The 12,197-nt window shown below is 44.2% G+C and overlaps 1 protein-coding gene across 1 annotated transcript in view; it reads left to right on the forward strand.

Moving 5' to 3' along the window:
- The window catches only part of LOC132994297 (piezo-type mechanosensitive ion channel component 2-like), a 64,279-nt gene that overhangs the window by 26,150 nt on the left and 25,932 nt on the right, over positions 1-12,197 (forward strand). The window contains exons 29-40 of the mRNA XM_061064558.1: positions 42-130; positions 214-282; positions 453-559; positions 3,162-3,282; positions 7,118-7,186; positions 7,577-7,743; positions 7,847-8,415; positions 8,582-8,815; positions 8,889-8,990; positions 9,057-9,213; positions 9,291-9,473; positions 9,571-9,742. Of these exons, the coding sequence (XP_060920541.1) occupies positions 42-130; positions 214-282; positions 453-559; positions 3,162-3,282; positions 7,118-7,186; positions 7,577-7,743; positions 7,847-8,415; positions 8,582-8,815; positions 8,889-8,990; positions 9,057-9,213; positions 9,291-9,473; positions 9,571-9,742 (2,039 nt within the window). The remainder of the gene's footprint in view (positions 1-41; positions 131-213; positions 283-452; positions 560-3,161; positions 3,283-7,117; positions 7,187-7,576; positions 7,744-7,846; positions 8,416-8,581; positions 8,816-8,888; positions 8,991-9,056; positions 9,214-9,290; positions 9,474-9,570; positions 9,743-12,197) is intronic.

The raw sequence follows: 12,197 nt of genomic DNA on the forward strand, positions 1-12,197 counted from the left end.
GAACCTGTCTACCTGACTTGGACTTGTGTGTGTTCCTTTAGGATGGAGAGGATTAAATCTCGACAGCAGAAGTTCCGCAGAGGAAAAGAGAAGATGTTGAGTTTGACCCAAGAAGGCTTCCGTACTGATGGTGTGTAAACAAAGCTGTTGGCGTGGAGACAGTGTGTGATACACAGCTGTCAATCAAAGTTTAACTGTTGATGTGTCTTAAAGGTCAAGAGAAGAAGAAGAAGGGACAGGGACAGAAGGAGTGGTGGAGGCCCTGGGTAAACCACGCCTCAAGTGAGTTACATGACCTGTCTGTCTGACTGTCTGTCTGTCTGACTGCCTGTCTGTCTGCGTGTCTATCTGTGTGTCTGTCTGTCTGTCTCTGTCTGTCTGACTGCCTGTCTGTCTGTGTGTCTGCCTGTCTGTCTGTCTGACTGTCTGTCTGTCTGTCTGTCTGTCTGCAGTGGTGAGGAGTGGGGATTATTACCTGTTTGAGACTGACAGTGAGGAGGAGGAGGAGGAGGAGGAGGAGAAAAAAGGGGAGGAGCCACCTGAGAAATCAGCCTTCCAGGTGAGTGTGGTGATTGTGTATCTGGTCAGACTCTTCAGATAACAGGTGAGTAGAATCAGAGATGCTAATAAGGATGCTGATAATTAACGTTCAACGTTAATTATCAGCGTTATCTCTTTCATTTAAAAGTGATTTTTGATACACAGATGTGTAGATTGTAGCTGCTGTGGTGGTCTGACAGATGTGTAGATTGTAGCTGCTGTGGTGGTCTGACAGATGTGTAGATTGTAGCTGCTGTGGTGATCTGACAGATGTGTAGATTGTAGCTGCTGTGGTGGTCTGACAGATGTGTAGATTGTAGCTGCTGTGGTGGTCTGACAGATGTGTAGATTTTAGCTGCTGTGGTGGTCTGACAGATGTGTAGATTGTAGCTGTGGTGGTCTGACAGATGTGTAGATTGTAGCTACTGTGGTGATCTGACAGATGTGTAGATTGTAGCTGCTGTGGTGGTCTGACAGATGTGTAGATTGTGGCTGCTGTGGTGGTCTGACAGATGTGTAGATTGTAGCTGCTGTGGTGGTCTGACAGATGTGTAGATTGTGGCTGCTGTGGTGGTCTGACAGATGTGTAGATTGTAGCTGCTGTGGTGGTCTGACAGATGTGTGGATTGTAGCTGTGGTGGTCTGACAGATATGTAGATTGTAACTGTGGTGGTCTGACAGATGTGTAGATTGTGGCTGCTGTGGTGGTCTGACAGATGTGTAGATTGTTTGTGCTGTGGTGGTCTGACAGATGTGTAGATTGTAGCTGCTGTGGTGGTCTGACAGATATGTAGATTGTAGCTGCTGTCGTCTGACAGATGTGTAGATTGTAGCTGTGGTGGTCTGACAGATGTGTAGATTGTGGCTGCTGTGGTGGTCTGACAGATGTGTAGATTGGAGCTGTGGTGGTCTGACAGATGTGTAGATTGTAGCTGCTGTGGTGGTCTGACAGATGTGTAGATTGTAGCTGCTGTGGTGGTCTGACAGATGTGTAGATTGTGGTTGCTGTGGTGGTCTGACAGATGTGTAGATTGTAGCTGCTGTGGTGGTCTGACAGATGTGTAGATTGTAGCTGCTGTGATGGTCTTACAGATGTGTAGATTGTAGCTGCTGTGGTGGTCTGACAGATGTGTAGATTGTAGCTGCTGTGGTGATCTGACAGATGTGTAGATTGTAGCTGCTGTGGTGGTCTGACAGATGTGTAGATTGTAGCTGCTGTGGAGGTCTGACAGATGTGTAGATTGTAGCTGTGGTGGTGGTCTGACAGATGTGTAGATTGTGTCTGCTGTGTTAGATTTTGTGTAATGTTTTCTGAGTATCATGGCCTCTAAAGAACTCACGTTTTAAGAAGCTGATGTGTTTGACCGGTCAAAGTTTATTTAAAATTTGTTCATTTGAATCAGCTGATCCAACATACACAAGTGGTTCGTTATGTATTAGTCAGCTGCAAATATGACTTGACCCCAAACAAATTCTAACAAAAGGTTTCTCAGTGGATTATAGTAGTATCAGATGTACTTAAAAACATACTAAAAGTTTACCAAAGTTTGATACCAAGAAAGGCCCCATTTTCAAAATGGCGGCCGTCAGGACCTTAAAATGACCATTACTCCTTTGTATTCCTCCTAGACCAGGAATACTGGTGCCTGATACATGTTTTGGCCATGTAATATTCAAATTAGCATATTTGCATGATAAATAAGTGATTACAATCATTGGCAGGACCACAACTGATGATTGGCCTGGATGTTTTAGTCCTTGATGAATAATATGCATCATTCCCTGCCACCCTGGGGTTTCTTGTTTGAAGTTCAGTGAGAGCTCCCACAGGACATCAACTGTTCTGTCACAGTTGATCAGTGCTGGGAGGTCGTTGAACACGATGGTTTGGCGCACATGTTTCGCAAAGCGATATTCGATGACTGGGATTTTACTTTGCACTGCAAAATCTATGTTGGTAATGTGTCTCCTTGGAATGATACGGTCCTTTTTTCGCCCTGGAGTGATTGCTGCTATGATTCCCATTCCGTGGAAGGTCCCCTTACCATCAATAGTAAGGATGTTGTGGTCAACATTATCCACCAGGAATTGTGACCGATACATATGATGTGCCTGCACTGCAAGGCCAAGTTGTAATGGAGCTACCACAGCACGTGGTCGTGCTGCCTGGACAATTGCTGTTGTGGATTTTTCTGTTGGTAATGAAAGATCTCAAGTCAAAGTCTTTTGTCTTTGTGTATTTTATTGCATATAATAAAAAGTTATTTTGCAAAAGGCGTAATCAGCTGCAAAAGTAACATCAGTCACAAGTGCATCAAAGATTCCCGGGGCAGTCCCGGTTGCAGAGCATATTTATACTTTCACAGGGTGTAGGTATTTTGCATATACATGAGTGATACATCGTCATTGGTTTCAGCTTGCCCTAGTGACTACGCCTTCTGCTAGCCCTAACCCCTAACCCAACGAAGGCAACAGACAGACATTTCCACTTTCCCACATGTCATTCCCCCCTCTGTCCTGTGGATGGGACAGGAGCAGCCTCACAAAGATCTGAGCACAAACAGGATCCAAGTCTGTCAAGGTGAAAAACCATGTGATGTCATCTTTTGTCTGTTGGCCAGTTTGTCTATCACGCCTGGATTACAGACTCCAGAACAGCTATGAGAGCGCGCATAAACCAAAAGAAACTGAGGAAGAAGACTTCCTGTGAACCAAGGAGCAGGAAGGAGGAGCCCCGAGGAGGTGAGCAGGATGACGTCTGAATCATGTTCATTTATTCTTTACTCTGATAGTTCTGTCGTAGAGAGAAACAAATCCAAACTAAAAACATCGATTTATTGAAGCCCCCCCATCACCCTCACATTCAGATCAGATCACTCCGCGTTCCACCAGAACAATCTTTTGCAGATTAGAGATTAAATCAAATTAACTTCTTGACATTCTACAATTCTACAATTCACTTAGCAGACTCTTTTCTCCAAAGCGACGTACATCAGAGAATAAGTACAACACAAGCAAGGATCTAGAAAAAAGGGAACAATGTCAGTAAGAGCAAACGATCAGCTTTGAGTCTGATTGGACACACAGGTGCTGACAGGAAGTGACCAGAGGCAAAGCACGACATTGACGGCAGTTCTTGAGAGCTCTAATCAGTATAGAAACCATCTTATAAGTCGTCGTTATCAAACAAAAACCATCGTCATTACCATCATCATCATCAATAATATGGAGACCATCATCATTAAGTTAGTAGGTATTCATGAAAGAGCTGGGTCTTTAGCTTTTTCTTAAAGGTGCAGAGGGACTCGGCAGATCGAATGGAGTTTGGAAGTTCATTCCACCACCGGGGGGCGACAGAGGAGAAGAGTCTAGTCAGAGACTTAGGACCCTGTTGTGAAGGTTGGATCAGACGCCTTTCATTGGCAGAGCGTAGTGGGCAGGAGGGAGTGTAGACCTGGATGAGAGAGTTAAAGTAAGGAGGAGACATTTTTGTTGCTGTTTTGTAAGCGAGCAGCAGAGTTTTAAATTTGATGCGAGCAGTAACTGGGAGCCAGTGTAAGGAGATGAACAGCAGAGTGACATGTGCTCTTTTAGGAAGGTTGAAGACCAGTCGTGTTGCTGCATTTTGTATCATTTGCAGAGGTTTGATAGTGCATGTAGGAAGACCTGCCAGTAGAGAGTTGCAATAATCGATGCGTGATATCACAAGAGCCTGTACCAGGAGCTGTGTAGCGTGTTCTGACAGGTAAGGTCTGATCTTCCTGATGTTGTACAGGGCAAATCGACATGACCGGGCAATCGAGGCTACTTGAACCTTAAAAGTTAGCTGGTCATTAATCATGACACCCAGGTTCCGGGCAGACTTTGTGGGCATGAGTTTGGTTGTTCCAAGCTGGATATTGATCTGTGGTTGCATAGAGGGACTGGCTGGGATGACAAGGAGCTCAGTCTTTGAAAGATTGAGTTGAAGGTGGCGTTCATTCATCCATTTAGAGATATCAGCAAGGCATGATGAGATTCTTGCAGAGACTGTAACATCGTCTGGTGGGAATGACAGGAAGAGCTGGGTATCGTCAGCATAGCAGTGGTATGAGAAGCCATGAGAGCGGATTATTGAACCAAGTGAGCTTGTGTATATGGAGAAGAGAAGGGGACCAAGCACTGACCCTTGAGGTACCCCTGTGGATAAGCTGTGCGCATTGGACACTTCTCCCTTCCACAACACTCTAAAGGATCGCCCAGAGAGGTAGGACACGAACCAGCAGAGGGCAGATCCTGAGATGTTCAGAGAGCGTGGATAGGAGGATTTGATGGTTGACTGTGTCAAAGGCAGCAGACAGGTCTAGCAGTAATAGAACTGAGGACTGACCCGCAGCTCTGGCAGCTCGTAGTGATTCTGTTTCTGACAGTAGTGCAGTTTCAGTAGAGTGGCCCCGCTTAAAGCCTGACTGATTTGGGTCAAACAGATCGTTTCTGGACAGGAACTCAGAGACTTGCTTAAAGACTGTGCGCTCAAGTATTTTTGACAGAAAGGGCAGACGAGAAACCAGTCTGTAGTTTTCAACCTGGGCTGGGTTTAGTGGGGTTTTTTTGAGCAGAGGAGTGACCCGAGCTTGCTTGAATGCGGTGGGGAACACACCCAGTGACAGAGAGGAGTTGATGATATGCTTAAGTGCAGCATTAAGCAGAGAGGAAATGGTCTGCAGGAGGCTTGATGGTATTGGGTCCAGAGGACAGGTGGTGGGCCGAGAGTCTAGCACAAGCTTAGATACTTCATACCCAGTCAGAGAGGAGAATGAGTCGAGTGAGGCACTTTTGGTTGGTGCCTTTGGGCTGAGTTGGTCAGGCTCAGAAAACTGGTTACTGATGGTTGCAACCTTTTCAGTAAAATACGAGGCAAACATGTCTGGTGTGAACAGATCGGAGGGTGGAGCATTGCATATCTTGTTCTGATAATATGTTGTCTTGGCCGTTTTCAGGCTGGAGGAGAATGAGACAAGTCTTTGCTTATAGTCATTGAGGTCAGCGGACTGTTTGGATTTTTGCCATTTTCTCTCTGCTGACCTCAGCCCTGCTCTTTGCTCTCTTATGACTTCTGTGAGCCATGGGCTAGGGTGGGTTTTGTGAGCGTGTTTGGACACAGAGGGCAGAGCTTGTTCAGAGATGAGGCTAGTGTGGAACAGAGTATGTCTGTAGCCTCGTCTGTAGAGAGTGCGGTAAAGACCTTTTGGGCAGGCATGGCAGCCATTACCTCGTTAGACAGCTGAGCTGGCTTGAGCGATCGCATGTTTTGGTGGTATGACACCATTTGTGGGTGTGCCTGAGGGAGTTCCAGCAAGGAGATTGTGAATTGAATAAAGAAGTGGTCTGATAGATGCAGAGGGGTGACAGTCAGGTTTGCTGTCGAGCAGTTCCGAGTCAGGATTAAATCAAGAGTGTTGCCAGCTTTGTGGGTAGGAGGAGTTGGGACCTGCGTGAGGTCAAATGAGGACAGGAAGTCTGTTGCCTGGGCTTTATCAGTGTGTATATTCATCTCTCCCATTACAATCAGTGGTGTTCCATCATCAGGGATTTCTGAGAGTAGCATGTCCAGTTCCACAACAAAATCATTCAGATTACACCCTGGTGGGCGGTAAATGATAGCAATGTACATTTTAATAGGAGCAGTAACCAAGATTGTGTGATATTCAAATAAGGAGTTGTTGCTCAATGGGAAGAGTTTATTGAATTTCCAGGTATTAGAAATGAGGATACCTGTACCACCTCCACGTCCAACAGAGTGGGGTGTGTGTGAGAACACTGTGTCAACAGAAAGAGCAGCTGGTGTATTTTCTGGGCGGATCCAGGTTTCAGTAAGGGCAAGTGCCTGAATGTCTGACATTTTTGCAAGTGCTTGGATGAATTCAGTTTTATTCACAGCAGATTGACAGTTCCAGAGGCCAAAAGTAAATGAAGGGTGGGTAGAAGAGGCTTTCTTAAGCAGAGACAAGTTGCTAAGATTTCATTGTCTATGACAGATGTGTCTTTTCCTGTTCCCATGAATGACAGAGATTTCTTTGTAGCACATGTTGCATTTAGCAGATGACCAGAGAAAATAGGCAAAGCAGTAGTCGTGGATGCCCGGGCTCTGTGGTCACGCTGAAGCGTCAGACGCTCCTAGTTTTCAGATCAGAGCTTGTTCTGCTGCAGTTTCGGATTCAGACTCTTTTAAGCTTGGATTTTCGTGAAAATCCCGCCCCAGATTTTCAGCTTGCAATCAACAGAGGGTGTGACACGCGTCAACTGCCTCTCCTGTTGATGCTCAGAGAATGAAACTTCTCAGTGCTCAGTCCAAACAAAGTCTGACAACGACCTACTATCAATATCTACTCAAAGCAAGTTTCGATTCACCCACCTAGCTGACAAGACCTTCCTAGTTTTCAGATCAGAGCTTGTTCTGACATTCAAACGTTTCTCCGTGACTACAGGAAGCGGGAGTTCAGACTTCCTGTTTTCCTTTAAGGGTCATTAAGAGAACAGAGTCGTCTGCATACAGCTTTAACCTGACGCAGCTTACAATGACTCCTCCCCTCTGCAGCTGCTGGACTCATAGAGGTCACAGAGGAGAACGAGGAGGAGGAGCAAGAGGAGGAAGAGGAGGAACCAGGTAGGAGGATGCAATCAAAGGTCCTTTGTAAGTGCAGATGCTCCACTCTGTAACACATTCAAAGAATCAGTGTTTTTTTTATAGTTCCAACTGAACGAGGGCTCTTAGCCTGTTAGCCTGTTTGATTCATTGCAAATAGATGTATTATTATTTTATTTCATGGAAATAAGTTTGTGTCAAAGGATAAGTGTTTAAACACTTCACATAAACAACAAGATAGCACACACACATTTCAAATTACACATCCAAAAGGCAGTGAAGCTTGCAAAACATAAAGAAAGAATAATGTAAAAAGTAAACAGTTTGTTCTTGAGTGTGATGGATGAAGTAAAGTCTAATAATGGTAAAACACGATGCGTTGTTTAACATCAGGTGACCCGTGTGTTTCAGACACCGTGCTGCGTCGGTTCTCCAACACGCTGAGGTTCTGTTGGGTTCTGCTGTCGGCTCTCCTGGACTCTCTGACCACCTGGCTCAGCGGTCTGTGTCAGGAACACGTCGACATCTCAGCTGTTCTCCGCATAGAGCGCTGCATGCTAATGCAGCAGGCTAAGCAGGTACAGCAGGCGGATATGATAGAACTACAACCAGAATGGAGGATGGATAAGATAGAACTACAACAAAGCTGTTTCATGATGGTTTGTTTGTTTGTTTGTTCAGGGTCTCGTTCCCAGCAGAGACGCCATCCACCTCTACTACCAAGAACAGATGATACACACCTCCACAGAGTCTGGTCTGGACTCCATTACCCATGAGGCTGCAGGGGAAAACTCAGCAGGAAGGGAGGCAGAGGAAGGGGAGGGAGGAGTGAGTGCTGATACAGACAAAGAAATGAAACCAGGAGAGAATCCTGAATCTGAATCAGCATCAGGAGGAGGTCCAAAACCAGAACTAGAGTCAGGAATAGACGGTCCAGGTGAAACTACACCTGAAACCAAACCTGAACCTGAATCGGAATCAGGACCAGGACCAGGACCAGGACCAGGACCAGAACCAGAACCAGCACCAGAAACAAGAGGGGATGACCCAGAAAAAAAAACAGCAGAGGACCCATTGTTAGGAGTTAGAGTAGAGAGGTCAGAGAGTTCAGAGGGCAACCCACCTGTTCAAGGTGAATGTTACCCAGAATGCCTTGTGACTAACCGATGGCGACCCAAACTGTGCAGGATGGATAGAGTCAAATCTTCATGGTCCTCTTCAGAAGGAGAGACGATGAGTCGGACCCACAGGTTGGTGTTCATGAAGAACCCTGATGTACAGCTAAAGGTGTTAGCATGTTAGCATTTTAAGATAGCTACTTTGATTAGTGTTCAGTCAGTTGAAGATTATTTTAGCATTAGCTTAGCATTAGATCAGTAATATGGTATCAGTAATTGTGTCTGTCTGTTCGTACAGCACTGAAGATTCAGGTCAGCCACTTCCTGTTGACTCTCAGCAGACTCAAACCTTCATCGGTAACTCCCCCCTCTCCTCCCCAACCTCCCCCTCCTTTCTCCCCCTCCCCCCATCTTACAGTCTCAGTCTGGAGCTGCAGGAGGAGGAGCATGGGAGGAGGAGGGGGGAGAGGTGTGACTTCCTGTCTGACTCTCGCACTCAGGAACTGACAGCCAGTGAGCTGCTGAGGAACAGGTGAGTCCCAGGTGAGTCGAGGGGAACGATCACCTTCAACCTGCTGATGTTCAAGCTTCACTCTCTGTTTCAGGACATTCTATGCTGACCATCTGGAGGTGTCAGACCGTTTCTATGGAAACCAACACCAGCTGCTCCAGCTGGCCTACGCCCTCTACAACATCTTGGCCGCCAGGTAAGCTGACTCGTCAAAATAACGTGTGTGCGAGCTGCTGAGATACTGAGACGGTCCCTCCCTCAGGTCAGAAACGGTGTGTTACCTCGTCATCGTGCTGAACCACATGGTGTCTGCCAGCTGCCTGACACTTGTTCTTCCTGTGCTCGTGTTCCTCTGGGCCACGCTGTCCGTCCCTCGGCCCAGTAAGACCTTCTGGATGACTGCTATCATCTACACCGAGGTGCCCCCCACTCCACCGCCGTCACCTCCATCACTTCTGATCAGTCAGCAGATTGACTTCCTGTTGTCTGTCCTCAGGTCACCATCGTCATCAAGTACTTCTTCCAGTTCGGTTTCTTTCCCTTCAACCAGAAACTGGAGCTGGACCGCTCCAAACCCTTCCACCCACCCAACATCCTGGGCGTGGAGAAGAAGGAAGGCTACGTCCTGTACGACCTGCTGCAGCTGCTCACCCTCTTCTATCACCGCGCCATCCTCAAGGTAGACACACGGACATGCTCAGTTTAAAAGAAGTATACTTTCAAAAGTAACTTTGCTTCATGTTTTATCAAAACACACTTCTCCTCTACCCCCACAGTGCCACGGCCTTTGGGACCAGACTGTTTCTACGGAGCCAGACTATCTCCATCACCATGACAACCAAGCCACCTCAGGCCACAGTGCAACCTCTTTTGACCCCGCCCACACGTTGCGACAGCGAGGCAGACAACGGACGCTATCTAGCTCCGCCCAGCTGCGCTCTTCTGCAGGTAGGAATTGAGCACAACTTAACTACTCATACATTTAGAAAGACGTGATCTTGCCCGCCTCTTTTAAAGGCACAACACACCACAAACTCACACCTCGGTCTGTATAAAACATGGACGTTGTCTCAGTGATGTCATCACTCCTACCCAATAAAAACAACCACGTGTCACTCAAAGAGGCCACGCCCCCTAAATTCACATCACTTTAGGCCTTTATATGATGTAAACAGGTGAGTTGTATAAACCTTCAGCCTATGAGATCTGGAGACCATAACTTTTTTTGTACCAGGCTGTTGCCTGTGATGTGTCATGTTGCCTTCACCAACAGGGGGTACTGCAGCACACTCACAGCTGGTCAATCATAGTCTACTTAATCCATAGTACACTTCAATCATAGTACACTTTATTCATAGTGTACTTTATTCATAGTGCACTTCAATCATAGTACACTTTATTCATAGTGCACTTCAATCATAGTACACTTCAATCATAGTGTACTTTATTCATAGTGCACTTCAATCATAGTACACTTTATTCATAGTGCACTTCAATCATAGTACACTTCATTCATAGTGCACTTCAATCATAGTACACTTCAATCATAGTGTACTTTATTCATAGTGCACTTCAATCATAGTGTACTTTATTCATAGTGCACTTCAATCATAGTACATGTCAATCACAGTGCACTTTAATCATAGTACACTTCAATCATAGTGTACTTTATTCATAGTGCACATCAATCATAGTACACTTAATCATAGTGTACTTTATTCATAGTGCACTTCAATCACAGTACATTTCAATCATAGTGTACTTTATTCATAGTGCACTTCAATCACAGTACACTTAATCATAGTACACTTCAATCATAGTACACTTTAATCATAGTGCACTTCAATCATAGTACACTTCAATCATAGTGCACTTCAATCATAGTACACTTCAATCATAGTGTACTTTATTCATAGTGCACTTCAATCACAGTACATTTCAATCATAGTACACTTCAATCATAGTGTACTTTATTCATAGTGCACTTCAATCATAGTACACTTCAATCATAGTGTACTTTATTCATAGTGCACATCAATCATAGTACACTTAATCATAGTGCACATCAATCATAGTGCACTTCAATCATAGTACACTTCAATCATAGTGTACTTTATTCATAGTGCACTTCAATCATAGTACATGTCAATCACAGTGCACTTTAATCACAGTACACTTCAATCATAGTGCACTTCAATCATAGTGTACTTTATTCATAGTGCACTTCAATCATAGTACATGTCAATCACAGTGCACTTTAATCACAGTACACTTCAATCATAGTGCACTTCAATCATAGTACACTTCAATCATAGTGTACTTTATTCATAGTGCACTTCAATCATAGTACATGTCAATCACAGTGCACTTTAATCACAGTACACTTCAATCATAGTGCACTTCAATCATAGTACACTTCAATCATAGTGTACTTTATTCATAGTGCACTTTATTCATAGTGCACTTCAATCATAGTACATGTCAATCACAGTGCACTTCAATCATAGTACACTTTAATCATAGTGCACTTCAATCATAGTACACTTCAATCATAGTGTACTTTATTCATAGTGCACATCAATCATAGTACACTTAATCATAGTACACTTCAATCATAGTGTACTTTATTCATAGTGCACTTCAATCATAGTGCACTTCAATCATAGTGCACTTTAATCATAGTGTACTTTATTCATAGTGCACTTCAATCATAGTACATGTCAATCACAGTGCACTTTAATCACAGTACACTTCAATCATAGTGCACTTCAATCATAGTGTACTTTATTCATAGTGCACTTCAATCATAGTACATGTCAATCACAGTGCACTTTAATCACAGTACACTTCAATCATAGTACACTTCAATCATAGTGTACTTTATTCATAGTGCACTTTATTCATAGTGCACATCAATCATAGTGCACTTCAATCATAGTACACTTCAATCATAGTGTACTTTATTCATAGTGCACTTCAATCATAGTACATGTCAATCACAGTGCACTTTAATCACAGTACACTTCAATCATAGTGCACTTCAATCATAGTACACTTCAATCATAGTGTACTTTATTCATAGTGCACTTCAATCATAGTACATGTCAATCACAGTGCACTTTAATCACAGTACACTTCAATCATAGTGCACTTCAATCATAGTACACTTCAATCATAGTGTACTTTATTCATAGTGCACTTTATTCATAGTGCACTTCAATCATAGTACATGTCAATCACAGTGCACTTCAATCATAGTACACTTCAATCATAGTGTACTTTATTCATAGTGCACATCAATCATAGTACACTTAATCATAGTACACTTCAATCATAGTGTACTTTATTCATAGTGCACTTCAATCATAGTGCACTTTAATCATAGTGTACTTTATTCATAGTG

The sequence above is a fragment of the Labrus mixtus genome, chromosome 19 (genome assembly GCF_963584025.1).
Source record: "Labrus mixtus chromosome 19, fLabMix1.1, whole genome shotgun sequence".
In the NCBI taxonomy this organism is placed as follows: domain Eukaryota; kingdom Metazoa; phylum Chordata; class Actinopteri; order Labriformes; family Labridae; genus Labrus; species Labrus mixtus.